Source organism: Acanthaster planci, linkage group LG13 (genome assembly GCF_054643075.1).
Source record: "Acanthaster planci isolate LZ-2023a linkage group LG13, COTS_SCS, whole genome shotgun sequence".
NCBI lineage: Eukaryota > Metazoa > Echinodermata > Asteroidea > Valvatida > Acanthasteridae > Acanthaster > Acanthaster planci.
The window spans coordinates 11,579,468-11,598,159 of record NC_141789.1 but is presented as its reverse complement, the minus strand read 5'-3'; the positions used below and the strand labels follow the sequence as shown (position 1 = coordinate 11,598,159).

General features: G+C 40.2%; 1 protein-coding gene across 3 annotated transcripts in view; it reads right to left on the bottom strand.

Annotated features, from left to right (window-relative positions):
- The window catches only part of LOC110983068 (fibrocystin-L-like), a 68,669-nt gene extending 52,970 nt beyond the window's left edge, over positions 1-15,699 (bottom strand). For all 3 annotated transcript variants that reach the window (XM_022241983.2, XM_022241981.2, XM_087144602.1), the window contains exons 1-7: positions 15,339-15,699; positions 6,036-6,116; positions 4,129-4,270; positions 3,786-3,882; positions 1,452-1,509; positions 862-967; positions 72-125 (exon numbers count right to left, since the gene is read on the bottom strand). In XM_022241983.2, the coding sequence (XP_022097675.2) occupies positions 72-125; positions 862-967; positions 1,452-1,509; positions 3,786-3,882; positions 4,129-4,270; positions 6,036-6,116; positions 15,339-15,402 (602 nt within the window). In that variant the 5' untranslated portion in view covers positions 15,403-15,699. The remainder of the gene's footprint in view (positions 1-71; positions 126-861; positions 968-1,451; positions 1,510-3,785; positions 3,883-4,128; positions 4,271-6,035; positions 6,117-15,338) is intronic.
- Positions 15,700-18,692: the final 2,993 nt, after the last annotated feature.

Sequence of the window (18,692 nt, the reverse complement as noted above, 5' to 3'; positions counted from 1 at the left end):
GGAAATCACAAATCACACAGCAATCCAGCTCTCAAATACCTTGAAAGTTACACAGGTAAGCGTATACTTACAAATCTTCTGTTTCTGGATCAACAGGATCACAGAAGTAATTTCCCCAGTAAACCCTTTCAATGAAATGGAAAAAAGGATAGTCGTTTGTAAGGCAATCACCTGTAAACACTTTTTACCGGTTCAGAGTAAAATGAAACCTTTATGGTATGCATTCTGTCAGAAATGAAAGCCATGCAAAAATGCCGCACGCATTTTCTGAACTCATAAAAATTGTTTACTTTAAAACAGTCCAAGAGCTGCAATGCAGGTGGCAAAGGAAGTATCAGTAAGTTAGTCCATTGTTGCCTGACGGGGTCCGTTCTGATCCATTCATTTTTAGGGCCAACCATTCAGAGATTCATTGAAATTTGCATAAACAGTTTAGTCATACCAAGAGTTTGTGTGTATTTCAGCATACAGGTAACTGGACTCGGCAAACTTTTGTGTTTGATTAGGAAGAAATAGTTCAACATTATATTCTGACAAACTTAACCCCTAGCAGTCAATAACGGGTCCTTTAGTCATCACATGGTATTTCCTGTCTTGAAATTCAGGATCAAAGCTTTCTGGACAACCTTTTCAAAGATCGATTATTAAAAAATAGATTTAAATATAAAAACATCTGATTTAAATCACGAAATCTGATCATGATTTTTATTAACCCGGGTGATGATCCTGGTAGTTTTAAAGGCTGTCTAATCAATGTTGTGGTCTCTACCGATTGCCAAACAGTCCGTCAATTTTCCGGAAAGAATGATGTGGACAGAGCCAATAATGAACATTTGTATATCACTTTTTCCCTTGTTTTACCTTAGAATTTGGGGTTTGCCTTCATAATTGTCATCTTCATCCTCCAAGGCTTTTGAAGGGTCGTAGATGTCCGTGATGATTTTGCCACGAATGGTAAGCTTTGTACCTGTCAGGAATCAACAGGTGGACAATTGTAACTTCACTCAAACCATTTGGAACAAAAAATGGAAGCGAAAGAAACGCCGATTTGGAGTTGACTTCATGCGCCTAAGAGTCAAACCGGTTAAAAAGTTCAACAATTCAAAAAGTTCAACAGTTTGAATTTAATACTTATTCTTAAAGGGTACAGAAAGGAAATCAAATAAAAAGATTCGTTTAATTGACCTTTATGCCAGAGGCAAGTTACAGCTTGCCAACGAGAGTATATACACAACAAGTGATGCGCCGTGGTAAAAGCCAAGATTAAAAGTGCCACTTTTTGAATAAAACGTCCGCAAAACCAAAACATATATATCCAGAGTATTAAACGAAATGATTAGATGTTTAAGTATTAATGAGGTATCATGAATAAATTATTAAGCTGGATATTAATGAGTATCAGTCATTGTGTGGCATTTGCACCGGTAAATTAAAAGTACTTTTTTCGTTACCTGGGAGTCCACTCATAGGAGTGACAGATGAAATAGTTGGAGTGTTGGCTTCACGGTACTAAAGTGGTTAGAGAAAATTAAAAAACGCGTTAACACGTATCTTTCATGTCTTTTTCATAAGGCAAAACACGGCACAAACGCGGCGATAACATTCACAATCAAATGAGATGTCATCAGCTGGAAATGTACCGGTAAATTTGTACCGGTACATGCCATGGTAACAAAATGTAATTCTGACGACAGCAATCGACGAGACCCTTTTTTCAAAGGATACGCGAAGTTCAACGACACGTCCAATGCCACCCGTTGCTTAATCAATATAGCGTTAAAAAAGTAGACGCCGACCAGCTCGAGGTTATTGGTCAAAGGGACCAATCGGGTGGAACACAGTAATGGAGACACATGGCTGATGAGCGCCAAAGTCTCATCGTGTTTACAGCAGTAACCATGGCGTCCGTGAAATGATCACCTGTACGGGTTTTTTAATATTTTATAAAAACAAAAGAACCCTGGGGAGTTCACAGGCGGTTTAAGGTTTTGCGGGAGTTCGACAGCCTAGAGGATTTTGCACGAGACTCCCGCACAGTGGCGTATGGGGGAGATGGTGCCCCCGGGGACATATTGCTCTAAAGCATTACCAAAGGAGGGGAGGGGGTCTTTTTTACGGATGAAGAAAATAAATGGAAAGTTGTTTCACCAGAAAAAATCCTGTTATGCTCCCTTCCTCTGGATACGGTTATTCTACTTTCCAATTCTCTTGTTTAACCACCTTTGCCTTAAAAAAAATCTCAAGTGGATAAAAAATACATACAAATAACACTGGTACCTTAGGTGTTCATATCTATTCGCTTTTCCATCACTTTTGTCTTACATTTTTTGTAGGGTAGGAAATAAAACGCAAAATTTCCGTATCTATATTTATGCAAATTTGGTAACATCGTTATGTTCATCTTGTGGTTCCATATTGGAAAGATGGCTTCGCGTATTAATTGCAGGGTTTTAAATGCAGTAATTGAACGCTTCGTGCACAGGGCCAAGGAGGCGAGGAGCGAGTGTAACGTACACCACATGTATATTTGGCCGGACGAGGAAGAGGTTGAGTTCTATGTATGAGTACAAACCTCAAGTAGCATAATCATGTGTGTCGCCTCAGATTGCCAACGGGTATGTGTTCAGAATCGAAACCAAAGGCACCACATAATTCTTATTTTAACCCGAAAATACAGGTTTTCCCAGCCAATTTCGGAAAACGTGTAAATGAATTAGTAATAGCAGCATTCGTTTTCAAGCGAAATAGAACGAAAATTCAAATCCTCGTTTCTAGTTCATAAATAAAAACTCTATTTCAAGGAGGCTGCATTCAGCGTTCAATTTCCCGATACTACACTGGTCTCGTATATCGAGATTCATTTGAATGCACCTCCGCAATCTTGCATTTGTCGTAATTTGAACTCAACCTACATGTACATTGTATTCGCCGCAAAATACGCAGGCGATTATGCGCGAAGTGTTACTTAACGTATGCTTGGTCAAGAAGTAGAATTCGTTTGCTGACATGCTAATGGACTTACATACTTTGATGTGTTTAGTTGATTGGTTAAAATGTTTGAATAATCATGATTGAAATAAATCATTCATGTTGTCTTTGGAAACATACCGACTATTGTAGGAATCCTATAAACACTAGCGCTAGAGGAACCTTCCTTCTTGTGCTTCGTTTGCTTAATTTTTGTACATTTTGATAACAAACACACTTTAAAACATTCATGAGTAAAATGTCATTATCAAAGTGGTGTCATGATCTGTGTAGCCTTGTATATTCTGATCAAATTGAACGAATTTTATTCGCTTTAAATTACAGCAAATGAAAATGAATACTCAAGTTCGAATCATCACGGTAAAAGACAGAGTTTTAGCGAAAGAGAATGCACATTTTGTTGTAATTGACAAGGAATACGTCAATCCGAAATCCCAGTCACGTATTTGTAACCCATTGAAACGTAATGCACAGTCATTTATTTCAAGAATACAAAACGAAGTCGAATGCTTGTTATTACGAACATGAAACCAGGTTTTAAGTCGTTTTCAAAATCTACGACAAATTGAATTTTTGTTTTACAAATTAGATCGCGCATTTTCCGAAATTGGACGGGAAAACCTATATTTGCGGAGAATAAAAAAAGTTATCATTTCGCAAAATAGTATTGAGGGCCTCATCACTGCAAGAAGCATGCACAGGCCTACACTGACAGAAGGGGGGGGGAAATAAAAGAAATTAAAACACTTTCCGGTAAAAAGGCTTTTAAGTTCTATTTTTGATGTTAACCAACGTACGGTGAATTCACACCAGGGATCCTTGTTGCAATATCGCTCCACTGGTACCCCATCAACAATGACATAGACTGAGAAAGTTCCCTCGTCTTTCAGAGATCTGCAACAAACAGAAGTGAGTTGCCTGCATAATATTCAAATTGCCTTATCAATTAAACTTTACATACCAACTCTAAACTTAATAACTTAATACGATTTCACAAGATTAATAGTATAATAAAAATGCGTGGGCGTTTGACAATTCATATTGACAATTCCAGAGAAAAATGGCCGATTGAGAACTAATTTTTAGCCGCTTAAAAACCATTAATCACTTCTTAAGCACAAATGCACAACATGGACTGACCGTGTGTCGCATACGATTTTCTCTGTATTGCTCAAGTAGGGGATGACGTCACAGGGAATCGAGAAGAACGAATTCTGCAGGAACACCAGGTTCCCCTTGTCCTCGTTGCCCTCCCCGAAGCTGAATGGATCAGGACTGAACCCTGATAAAAAAAAGTAATAAAATGTTTGTAATCAGAGCAACGTGGCAAACGAACAGGTAGCTCAATGAACAAAAAATTAGGAAATAAACATGAGGCAAAAAAAACACGCACATCGGACAAAACACCCACATCGGACAAAACACCCACATCGGACAAAACACCCACATCGGACAAAACACGCACATCGGACAAAACACCCACATCGGGCAAAACACCCACATCGGACAAAACACCCACATCGGGCAAAACACCCACATCGGACAAAACACGCACATCGGGCAAAAGCTGGGGGTAAAATGAAACTTTAAAACTCGGCAGGTTCCGAACGGAGCAAGTCAAAAACGAAATACGTGTATGGTCAGAATCCAATAAATTGTTCTTCAAGGCAGTCCCATTAAACAGCTTGTGCAGGGGACTACGTGACTCAAACTCAGTATGCAAAAAACTTCCACATAAAATCCTTTTTCTTTTAAACCCGAAACAGGAACAAAATGTATATAATTGAATTCTTGAAAGTAATTACGCAATTAACTGAACTGAGACGCGTGTTCGGGTTGCATAAACTTCTTTTTTTTATTTGGCTTTCTTTCTTCCTTCTGCTTTGTCATCGTGCAGCTAAAATAAACTTCCCAGACCAAGGAACGAGGCAGAAGAGATATCTTCTTATCCCAAATGCAAGCACGTTTACAAAAACATGTTGGTATCATCAGTGCGACAAACCACAAAAGAAGATTGATTCTCTAACCTGGCTGGGACGTGATGCTTGGTACGTCACCATGGATTGGCTGTAAACATTACGTAACAGCCACAATGAAGATAATGTCGACCAATAAGGGATTAGCTTACGGACAATGAAGGCAAGGCGTGATTGTTCCCTAAATTATTGAGGGAACCAGTCCAGATGATAATCCCACCAAGTGGCTGGCTGTTTGTCTATAAAAGTGGATCAGCGTTCATCTCCTGTCTATTACTTCCATGCACAATTGCAGTTAGTTTAATGACAAATTAGGCTTAAGGAGAAATGTTTATTTTATAGGGCGTTATTGTCTGCACTTTGGATCAACCCATGAGATTGAAAACAAAACCCGTGCTTATATCATTCGGGTTTTGTTCTTTGGAAATCACTTTTATATTAATCTGTTAAGCATAACCAAAAATTTAAGAAAATTGTATCCAACAATAATGTTAGAAAAAACGCCCTACACTTCGCGATGAAAGCGGCACTTTTGGAGGTCTCCGATTCGATTGAAGTTGAGAATGTTTTATAGTATTTTATTATGCATCAGAATTTAGATTTCCCTCAGAATATCCCTTGCGCCTTAAACCGATGTTTTTCCATCTTTCAATTTCGAACCAAATGTACGTTCTCGTCTCGGATGGTCAACAATGCACCCGTAGCTGTAGCATCTTTGATCTTTGACTTTCTTTCACTGCCAAAAAATATGGTGTTAAACTGACGCTAATTAAAGGTCCTTTTTAGCCCTAGTTCTCGAAGTGTTCCGGGCCACTATTTTGGAATCTACCCCGTTTTGGGCCTTACCTCGATGCCCAAGCTCCACAATTCTGCTGTCGGAATCATCCCAAAGAACTTCAATCTTTGGTCTCACACAACTCTATGTTTCTCCCTGACTAGCATATTTAAAACTGTAAGGTCACCACTACATTCATGCACCGCCGCCAAAAGGTTGCCAAGGCTTGGTAAGAGGACGAATCCATTCTTTTCAAAATGAAAGACACCGCAGATTTGAAAAAAAAAACCAATTACCTGTTCCGAATATGGTAATCCTGGTGCCGCCCGCCGTGCTTCCATAGTTGAACGAAAGGGAGTTCACTTTCGCTTCACTCGCTGCCATGGAAAAAAGAAAGATAACACGGCTAGTCACAAATTGAGATAGTTGCTTAATATCAAACTCACTCCATATGTTAACGGAAATGTTTATACAAGTGAAAGCTAGTCATTATTAGTCTTCACGGCATCCGTTTGAAATTGGTAGCCGAAAGTGGGCTGAGAAAATAAATATTTCATTTGAAGACTGGTTATTTGGTTTACTTGACTGAATTGAGGATATGTTTTATTTGTATAATAGCAACAAGCCTCATATTGAAACTGATGTTTAGTGATATAGTTAATAGTGTTACACGAAATTGAAAAAAAAAAACTTGTATCGCCATTATAATAGTTTGAAGTTTTCTTTGATTGGTTTTATGAAAGCATTTGACGGGACAATTTTGATGCGTTTATAGGACTATGCCCATATTACTACGGCGTATATTAAAACCCTATCTAGCTGCGATTGTCTGCCCACGTTTATTTTAAAGAACGAATACCACCTTTTCACTCTGAAAAAGAACGAGTCGTTGATAAATCTACTTCAAAAGAGTGAAAACCACTCCAAAAGAGTGGCATTTCCACTCTGCTCAGCAGCCATATAAAAGGCAACTCGAAAAAGAGTTGTCCTTCATATGACTCCTCTGTTTGAGCATGGTTTGAGAAATATTCACTTTTTTGAAGTGTTTTGCACTCTTTTTAGAGTGGTTTTCACTTCTTTCTCGAGTAGATGTATAAGACACTCTTTTTGAGAGTGAGGTCTTCACTTTATCTTAAACCAATCACGACGGAGATCTTTCGCTCTAATACATATACCCAACCCTATTCGGTTGAGCGAGGATTGTACTCCCAACTACCGTTTGGTGATTTCTCCAATTTTCAATTTTGTAGAGTCTTTCAACTTAATTGGTCACTTGGTATGGTCAATGAAAAAGTTTCTGCCAAGTTCCTAGCATTCTCACGAATTTGAACTACTATTGTACCATCAGGTACGTGTCGGCAACAATGGAAACTTTTCATTTCAAGGGAAGTAGCGGTAGATCAAGGCGACATCTTGGTTTTGAACACACACCAGAGGTTTTAGAAAGCAGGTTTGCACACAGGATCATTAGATGTCATACAAACCAAATATCCTTTCGAATGGAGACGGTTGTTAACAAACATTGTCCTTTTTATGAAAGACTTCACGATCCACCGAGAGAAAGCAGTAGTGCCGTAAACAGCGCCATCAAAATGTATTTTGTAGGTTGGCAAGGAAACGGGCGACGCTGCCAGTTATCCTATTCAAGATGTTTACGTGCAAAACGGTTCGTAAGGCAGTGATTTGTGTTTTCCAGACGATGTGAACCGCCGGAAAAGTACAACCGTTCATTGAACCATCACGTTCAGATCGCGCTATTTGTCGTCAGTCGTTCCTTTCAGGGTAAAAGGTCGCGGTAGAAAGCAGGGCGGTCGACGGTGTACAATGGGTGGTTAGTCGACCATTAGTCATTCGTTTCTTATTATTCCCAGTGTTTTCCAACAAAGATCTCACTTCTTTTACAAAAATGCCTTCGCGTTGGTGGCGATTTCGTGCATGACCCTGTTTTATTACTATTGCGTTTTCAATGTCCTAATCATCACACTTTTGGATATGTTCGTAGAATGACAAAATTGGTTGTAGGTTACGTCGTTAAAAATCTGATCAAATTAAAACAAACCTGCCTTTGTGTTCAGATAGGATGCCAACCAAAACACAAAGTTTACTACAACGCTGTAATACAGCTTAGCCTAATGAGGCTAAAACAGTTTATGCATTTCTTCAAGCATTAAACAATATTTGGCACGAGCGACATAACTTTCACATTTTTAATATGATATAGAAAGCTTAAAAACTGGTCAAGAAATAAAAGAGGCACCTCGAAGAAAACAAATTTTCTGCTTGCTCTAACTCAAACGTGTCTCTCGATTCAAAGTACGAACACTGCGCAGGGACTGTATCTCTCCTTGAATGACTGTGTCCAAAACGATAAGTCAAGGCCTGGAGACAGGAGTCACTCGGACACGAATGAACGAGCCCAAGCCTGGCCGTAAATCCTGGGGGGTGGGGGTATATATCCCCAGGTAGGGGGTAGGCTATTGAAACACCCCCTCCCCGCTTTCTTGTCAATTATTTCGAATAGGGGGCCTACATATTACAGATATACATCAATATACATTCATATATAATCGACCTCTAGGCCTACATAGAGTCATATTGTGTCCCCCCCCCGCTTTCAAGTTTTTCATGTCATCAACCCACCTTTCCCAACCCCCCCCACTTTCTGACACAAATTTACGCTACTGGCCTCTGCCAAGATGTTCCCTTTTCCCCTGTCCAAGCCTAAAACCGAGCAGTAGTTCAAAGACCCGACAGCTTTGTGTCCACCTATTCCCTACCCACCCCCTGAATCGATACCAAGAGGAAGCTCTCATTAAGACCGGACCTGTCGGTCAGCAAACATCACATCCAGTCTCTAATATTTGCAAAACCGTCATCGTTCACCTTTAGTCAACACCAGCCCGGTGATACTGGCAACGCTTGATTAACTTAACTCCTTCAGGCAAAGGGTGAAGTGAATGTTCTTGCGCTAAGGAGCACAGCCTACTTTTTCATAACATTTTTAAATTAAAAGAGTATTTTGGTATTTGACGGATATATTTCTTGCCTCGGTGCTAGGCCTTCGTTTCTTGCTTGAGCTGTTGGTGGTTAAGTCGTAAATGTTTCCCCCCAACTTTTCATTCTTCTATTGGTTAAAAGCCCCACAAAGTGGGTTATAATGGCAACAGTTTCACACGCACACACACACACACAAAATGGTGGGGGCTCGAGTAGAAAGCTGAAGATGGAAAAAGTAATCATCACACGTTAATGAATGATCAACAAAGCCTGCCCATGATGCCACCCCGAACGTGCAACACGAACCTAACGGTGTTGACAAATGAACAGTTGGAGTTATACATGTATTTTTATGGCACATCAGCGATTTCACGGGCATTCCATGAGATAAGCAAGTCCTCTTAAAACAGCCCAGTGGCGTGTTATGAGTAAAACGAGGCCGACAACACAAAAGATTGTTAAAGTTATAAAACTTGGACTAAGCTCACTATATACAGCCGTAAACCGAGCCTCAATATCACCCATAATGTATACGTTTTGGCCAAAGGTTAGTTCGGGGTCTCTATTAATTATCTCGCGACCAAAGAATCCGTCATTTGGCTGATCTTCGATTAAACGGCTCCTGTCTTTATGTAGATGGACAAATGGAATTCATAATCAGTTGGTTTTCTCCATTTGTCCAGCGACCTTGAGAAGGACGGCGTCGGCTTACGGCGCCTTGGCAACGCCGTCAAAACAATAAATACCTCCAATTGTCCCTTTTATGCAAGGGCGATTTAGGCCGTCTGGTCGAATCTGAAAAAGAAAAAAACCTCGAACCGTCGGGGCGGTCTTTGTTGGTTCATGGTAGGTGCCCCTGGAAGTACCTTGCGAGTGGAATTATTCTGTTGTGGAGGGGGATACATGGGTACAAAAGCACCGGGGGTTAGCCTGGCAATCCCAGGGTCTGTGACGGGTAAATCGATACCGGGATTCGGGATTTCTTGGTAATTCCGTGGAAGCTTAGAAAAACATGCAAATTAGTTGAAATCAGAAGTAGCACCAAGGTGACCTTTCGGTGGTCGAAGCGGGAATTGTAAGTAGGGGTTAATTATCTAACATTTTGGCCTAGTACATCTCTGAAGGTGCAGTGAAAGCTCCTTTTAATACGTGATGTGAAAAACGCACGTTGAAAACTCTATCTTAGAAGTTGATGATAATGTTGAATTGAAAATTATTTTCAACAGAATATTCTCAACTTCTGTAAAGTATGTCAAAGGTTGTTCATCTAAAACTGACAAAAGGATGGGACAACTCCAAGTCGGTTTCCAAATCTTTCGGAAAACGCATCCTTCCACCTCCCACAGGAAACCACAAAAACGTCAGCTTGATTTCATGAAATGTACATCACTTTTGTAAAATTACCGGCTACGAAGGAAAATAATTCACTGCAAAATCCGTGTTTTAATACAAACACCTTTCAAAAACCTTTTTTGTTATCAGTTTATATACTAAAAATGTGTAGATTAGGCTGGGTAGTGTTTAGCCATTGGACATCAATGTTTAGCGACTGCACATGCAATGTTCAGCTTCTAAACATATTTTCAAACTGATAGCAATGATTGTGTTTTTTGCTTCTGTTTTTTAAGTGTGCCAGTTTAAACTCTGCATGTATACTTACTACACCTGAGTGTGAAAAAAGCCGTTTTGAAATTTATTAAATGTATTGGCAGAGGACTGGCTAAAGGATCTCTGCGCGAACAGGCATGTCGTTTGCATTCATGGGTTCTTCTTTTGGTGATTTATCGCCACGCTTCAAATAATATATTCATACAAGCGAAGCAGTAGTACAAAATACATAACACCTTGTCCTCGCATCCCATGTTGGATAAAAATACGCCTCTCCTTAAGGTGGGACATTTTGCGTCTTACCCTGGCACGCTGAACAGCATATTATGTCTCTGACAACAATGGTTAAAGCTGTCCCGACATTTGTAATTATGCCAGGATGACTCAGAGAAATTAATGAAGCAGATTGTCCACACACTACTAAGATACAGCAACCTCCTCTGAGCGTGTACGTGGGACATAATTTATTCCTCCTGTGGGACAGTTAGACCAATTCGTACGATCTGGTAAATACATGCTGACTTTTAACTGTGATTATGCAAACATCACGGTAAAAATTGACAACTTTTTAATACGGGCTTTGTACACTGATTTACATGTAGCTATAGAAATGATGACGATCACAGAAAACATAATTCTGTGATTAACAGCATAACTCTTCTTGAGCAGAATGTCTCTATGCTGACTCCATCCTTTAAATAAATTTGCTCAATTGAATATTTACATTCCATTAAAATAATGCTTCTAATACCAAACTGGATCAAATATGGGAAAGAAACGTTGGGGACGAACTGTAAATTTAAAAGAAAGTTGAACATTTAGGCTAGACATTTCGTTCGATTTCTGTGACACTTATGCATGCTAATCTTGAATGATGTTGCTATGGAGACAGTATCAGTAGGGCGTGCTGTCCTTGGAAGACGTTTATCAAGACCTGTCTCAGAACCGTCTCGACATGCTCTTGAAATTAATTCGACACTAAAATAAATTACAAACTGTGACAACAAATCAAACACGATGTACGTGCAGATTCAATGTATAAAGAGGGCGACGGGTATGCTATCAAGGTAAAAGGGACATTTAAGACGGTTGCCGTCGTTTATTGTAAATAGGCCTACACTAAATCTTTTAGAGCTTACCAAAAATGAAATATTTCCATCAGAATTTTGAAAAACAGTTTTTATTCATATTAATATGGTAAGTCTATTTAACGCACTTGATTTCAGATACATATTTTTAAATCAATGAAAATCGAGATTTTTTCACTATCTTGCAAATTTCAGGTTACTTTCACACAGGGTATTTTAATGCGAAATAATGTGGGATCAGTGGATCGAAATTACACTGCACTTTTGTCACCATAAATAACTTCTAATTGTAAAACTACTCATATATAAACCAAAGAAACTACATTTTGGATATAAAAAGGCAAGACAAGTGAGTGTGGGACTAGACCATTAAGTCTCGCCTGTATTCCAATTATAAAACAATGAAAAAACTTATTGCATCGAACATACAGCCAACGTCGTGTTCAGAGGAAAATTTATAGGGCTACATATAATTTAATATAGCCCTATGGAAAATCGAATCAAAATACAAAAAGCTTTAAAACGACGTCTGCTCAAAGATGATGAACTGGCTTTCGATTTGGCTTCTGATGATTCCTGAAGTATCACTCGGTATCAGGGTGTAAAAGCAGGTGATATTTGAAGGATGCGCCTGTGCAAGTCGAGCTGAAGTGTCAAGGGCTTTAGTAAATTGAACGCGGCAGCTGTTGTGTTGCAGGACATCACGAAATAAAACATAAATTCTACAGTTACAAAGGTGACCATTACTCTATTTGTTTTGGTGTTTCGAGGGGACATTCTCAAGATTTATTTATTGGTTCAATCGCACTCTTATCTTTTGCATGGTGTTTTGCTATTTTCTGGGGTGGTTCGGTCGTTCCTACAGACATCTGCGCGTTCGGGAGGTTACGGGCGCTTATTTCTTTTCACGCAGTCCTTGTATGAAAGTACCTTTGTGTCCCAGTTAACCAGATCTTCATTCTTCATGTTGCCCTTTTAAGATTTAAGAGAATTTTGGCGCCTTTCAGATACTTACGCTGATGTCGTTCAAGCAAATTCACCGATAACGTGTCATTTTAGGAAGAAACCTCAATGTAATTCACCTATATACAACGCCATTACTACAGATTTGTCGGATTTTTAGAATATCTTTTTTGTCTTGTGTAAGAGTTTCCTTTTCTTTGGCTATCTTTCCAGTAAACAAATCCGATTCATCGAAATTATTTTGAATGAGTAAATTTTAGCTTCACAATTTGAACTTGACCAGAAAACACTTGGAATGAAAATTGTCTCCCTAAACTAACAGCAAAGCAACTGTGCACCTAATTTTTTTCAGAAAAAGTACGGACCTATCGGTACATAGGCCCAATTATATTTTTAAAAAATCCTTTAACAATGAGATTTGTCAAAAATGGATAACAAACAGCCGCCGTACATTTAAACGTGTTCCGAAGTAAATTCAAGCCACGGCTCTTTAATTAAAACTTGAGCCAGGAAAAACAACTCACGTGCAAGCCGATCGTGGAAAGCGAGCTGATATACAACTGTTTAATGGAAAAGTGAAACGTTATTGGACGAAACTGTTGAGGGGCACGAATCGTCGGCTCAATTATCGCAAAGGCGACTCAAAAAAAAAAAAAAACCGAAACAAGAAGCATGCATTGAAAATAAAAATCAGTATATGCAATCTATATGCGCACATTGGCGCATAAGGTGTACAATAAGGGGGAGTGTTACAAGGTCCTTGGATATATGAAGCCATTTTTTTTTTTACAAAATTGAGGAAGGGTGATTTGGGGAGTCTATTTCATTTCCTTTCCTTCCAATAGCTCCTGACTGCATAGTCTCACCTTCAGAAAGACATAAAAAGACTACGTGAAAAAGTTGTCGCAATCCCCCCCCCCAAATTTCCAAGTTTGCCTCACCCAGACAGTTTGGTTTGGGATCCACCCTTGGTCAATCGAAGAGGTTGAATACTCAAACGTCAGGATGTCCCCCTCTTGAACTATAGAATAAAAGTTCTTTGTCGACAACTGACACAAAAGGAATGTTTCTGGAATGTAACGCATGGACGCGTAGGGCAATAATCAGCGAAAACTTGATGTCAAAATAATACACTGTAGCGTGCGATGAATGAGACCTTAACCTGCCCAGTATCACCCGTGCATAAATTATGCCCTTAATAATTGACAGAAATAGAAAGCATGGTTATATTGCATTCTCAAGAAGACTAAGTGCCACAATTCCCAATTCCCATGGCAACTCCATTTTCAGTGAGAAGCTATACCCTTCATCATCTTTCCAGCTACATGTATAATTCAGTATGAGAACCATTCAGGCAGGGCCTCGAAATAATATAAGGACACGGTGGACTGCCGACGCTGAGTGTCATCAACACTGTTTTAGATTAGAAAACAACCAGATAATAGAGGTTTATCACCTTCTTAAAGTCAGCTCGGGAATGCATGTATAATGCTATGGCTAACGGGTAGCCTGATATTCCACTGCACTATATATTTTGACTATACCATTTATCACATCTACTATCATTTGCACAATATTTATCAAGTCTACCATCAGTTTTACATGTCTGAAGTTTATTATTAAGACGACATCTTTGAGATATGTTGATATGAGAATCTATTCTTCATGGTTATCATTCTTGTCTTGTTTCTGATTAATACTCAAGTTTTTATTTTGGACGAAATTATCGTCATTCCATGATGAAGAACATCGTCATGCTAATCCAATTTATGTGCGAGTTATGCTTGTAAAAGGGCATATATACAAGGGCTTTAACACTGCGTGAGTGATCCGAAGAACAGGCCTCAAACAGGACCAATGTTGGAATTTTCGTCCAGAAATACGTTATCGTTCATACATGATAGTATTTTAGATTTGACCATCTTCAAATTTGCCATTATCCTATAGTAATATGATAATGGCAAATTCGAAGATGGTCAAAATTGACATGTCATGTCAATTTAAGGATTTTAATACTTCAATAAAATGATACCGTTGGTTCACTTCCTGTGTTGTGAAGCCTGCAGATGAGAGAACTTGCGTCAAAATCGAGCAGGGATTGTCTATAAAAGCTATAGTCATACATGTACAGGTACCTGCATTTCAATTATTAACTATATCTTGAAGAAAGATTTGAAACCAACTCATATTTAAAAGGGACCACACTAATTTTCTTGGCAGAAATAATCATATATTCCATTTCTTACAGACTGTTACCATAGAGTATTTTTGACATTACAGTATTTGGGATTTCACGAATTTGAATTCGCTCATTACAATGTCATCTAATGCAAATCTTACTTCGCTTTCACACGTGTATTTTGTAGCCTTCTGTTGTACACGTCCATGTAAAAATCCATGTATAATTGCCTTGGCGAGTTGTGTTATACCGTGAATCTGTACAATTTTACTGGAGCCACCACATATTTCATGGATTGTATATTTAAAAGGAGGTTACTGGAGATATGACAATTTTCTCTACCGGCGGTATCAAAGTAGAATCTCTTTGACGCATTGCTCTTCATACTTACGTTGCATGAACATTTCGATTCTTCTTTTTTTGTTAATACTGCAAACAAACTCCTCAAGCGGGATTTATTGTTGCAGGTGTGTCGTAGCCAGTGTATACCAATAGTGGGCTCCCAGATACTAAAAGTGACACCCCCCCCCTGTAATAAAATCTAGGGCCTACACCAAGAAAGTTTTCTTTAGGTTTTGTAGAATTTAGTAAAGCATGGCCGGCGGGCGCTGGCAGGAAAAACTGTGTGGATTGACCGCGGAACTCACTTGACACGGTAACGAACTGTGGACGCGAGCCTTTTAAAGAAAAGGGAAACACTGAACCGGACAGTGTGTGTTCTCTATGTGTACTGAAAGCGAAAGGGAAAGCATAGCCCGACTTACCGTCCACTGTGTGTCGAGTCAGCGAAGCGATCACCAGCAGCATGGCGGTCGTCAGGGACGCCATGATCGGTGGATCGGACAGGCGACACACGGATCCGAGCAAAGGCCAGACTGTGGTCCTACAAGGAATCACAGCAGCGCAGGATGAAACAAAACTAGCCCCTCACAGTGAATCGATGATCGCCCGGTCACAATGCGTGTCTTCTGAGCAAATAGAGTGATATAACTTGGGAAGGACACTTGCTGATAATCTTGTGCAAATATAAATGAACGATCGTAATAAAACTGAAGTCTGTCGCCCGGCGCCCGTCACGCTGTCACTGAGTGTAGTGTGGTCAGTACCAACGTTTATGTCATCAGAGCATGGGTCCAAGCATTCATACATCATGGTGCATCACCGACGGTGGTGGCGTTATGGGTAGCACGCACTAGACAATCGTTAGTAAGTGCCATTACCCCCCCCCCTTTTTTTTGGGGGGGGGGCGGGGGAGGTGGAATGCACACCATAACAATAAGAACAGCTCCTGTATCAATTGATAATTTACGGATGGGTGCATCGACGTCAGCATCTCTGAGTGATTGCATTACATTGAAAAGGAAGAATACATGCACGCAGATCACGTACGAAGGAGCAATAAGGCATGGCTAATTACACGTAAGGCTGCTTACGACGACTGTAAAGCCTGAATGGACGGTCATCCCATAGAGATATGCCCCCCCCCGCTAGTTCGTGGGGGGGGGGCGTGCCAAAATACTCTCAGACAGAAGTATAGGGAGGAAAGAAGAGCAGATCCTTGGGCCTTATTTTTTTCAATAGATTTTGGTACGGATTTGGTACGGAAAGCGTGTTTTTGTATAGGCCTATCATGACAGATGAAGTTAAGGCGTACCGTTGTCGAAGAAAAGCGTCTAATAAGGAAAGGGGGTTTAGATCAAATGCACTAATTCAGAGAACTCGGAATGACTGGATAACGACGGCCTGGAGAAGGGAAACACGAACTTGTACTTCTGCACGGCCTAAATGCCCTGATGTCATCCTATTCACTCATATGATGTGACGTCAGGTTTGGATTTGGTGAGGACGTGCACATGGTGCCCAAAGTGGTACAGGTTCAGCATTTCCTACACATGGGGCGACCGAATCACTATTGCATATCCACAATTTTTCCCGCATTTGAGGGATATATACATGTACGTTACTTCCATTTAACTCCAGGGTTTGTAAAAACATGATAAAAATCGAAGGGTCCAAACTCTGAATAGTGCCGTGAGTTCATTTTAATGTTCTCGGGAGTTTGGTGAACTTAACCATGCTATGGCTAGGCTAATTCCTCCATTTTGAATCGAAGTAGAGAGATTTTTTTCGGTATGTAGGAATCAGCAACTATCGGTGCCGTCACAATGCACGAGATGAAATTTTGGAGGCACTTGGGGTGCATACAATTTTTTCGTTGTTTTTTTTTTAAGTGGGAGTCGAAAACAAACGGAACTGCAGTACTAGACAGTTGTATTCACTGCAAGATTTTGAATGGGGATCGTGACACGTCCACCGAGTACCCCCCAGGGGTGATCAACTTTACAATTGAAATTGCCAAAGTCATCGAACACTTCCAAAAATGAGGCAGAGTGTGCATTAGATGACGAATAAAGTTCTGGTTTGCCCTGCATAGGGGAGGGTTACCGTCGCGGCAGTTTCGTGTATGCAAATGTTTATTTATTGGCCTGCCATCCCGAGAAGTCGTCCGCTGCGTCACCAAAGGTCATGAAGAAGGAGATTCGAAGAACAGCCTTGTGCACCACCCTCCCTGGTATTGGTAAAGGCTCAGCCAAGAACCAACGTCAGATTTCTGAAATCCGGGATGGGGTGGGGGCTTGTCAGGAACGAGACTTGTTACATAAAAACAACAGTATGTCGATCCGCATAGCATACGATTAAAGGCAACGTTCTAAAATCACGAGGGAAAATTCAGAGCATAATTTTATTTCTGCTACATTCCCGTGTCCGCGCTATGCTTTGTACTCACAGATACAACATGATTCACCCCAGTGTGGAAAATGTTGAAATTAATGATAAAATCAACGTGTCGGGATCTATGCTGCATGAACCCTGCAGAGATGTAATGACTCGAGTCAATGGCCCGGCTCGAGTCACAACTTTTGGCGATTCCACTCGACTCGATTCCCGACGGGCAAATGACTCGACTCGAGTCACTGAGAGCAATTAATTTGACTCGACTCGAGTCCCTCATCATCAGATCTGACTCGAGTGAAAGTCAGAGACTCGAGTCCCCCAAATAAAAGCAAACTTCTTGGCTTACACTGCTGGCTTATAATTTTCATGTCATTATTGTTACCATCAAGAGTAAAATATGTGGCGTGACCACATGTAGTAACCCTGAGGTAAATTTTAAAATGCCCCGAATGGCTTGTCTTTCTTTATTTATCGTATTGTGCTCAAATATTAATATGACTCGAATTGACTTGACTCGACTTGTATGCCTATCACTCTAAAAACTCCAGGGTCAGAATGGTCCAGAATTGGGTCCCATTGGGTCTGACTCTTTTCCAGGTAAAAATATGACCCCTCATACTCGACTCGAATCACTGTTACAATGACTCGACTCGACTGGATTTACTACGTTACAGTCACTCAACTCGGCTCAAATGACAAAAATTAGTGACTTACTACAACTCTGGTAGCCCTCTGTCAGTTTGGAGGCCCTCGATTTCCCAAAAGAAGTTCTCCCAACTACATGACGTTCGGTTGTTCCAAAAACACAACAGGAAGAAGTATTTTTTTGCGGAGATGTTGATTTTGCTCTTTGTTTTTGAAGGCTGATTTGGCCAGTTTCGTAAAGCCAAACATGTTCAGCGGGTAAGTTGCCCAACATCCCCCCCACCCGCTAGATGGATGCGGGCTGTCGAAAATTTAGCCCGAAAATTCGCCTGCGTATTCTAGGAGCTACTTCCTGCCTACCAATCTTTTTAAAACATTTTGATTTTTTCGAGAGGAAAACTCTTCGTATCGCCTTGTCCCAGGGCGGACAGTCTTCTTCCAAAGTTCTATGTTCAATAGGCCTACCTGTACAATGCGCATGCGTTTTGTTCAAAAATTGTTCACATTATGGAGCGAGCACGATTAGATAAGCCTATCGCTTTATTGCATGTCAGATCAGATCACGAATTCTGTACTCCGTACGATCGTTATAAATGACTAAATAAAGGTTTCGCGACATTTACTCGCTGTAGCTGTATACATGTAAGAAAACACATGAACATATCAAGTGGGTATATCTCTTGAACCTGCACAAAAGTTAACAATACACTGCACTCCCCTCACTTCAAGTCTGGGGA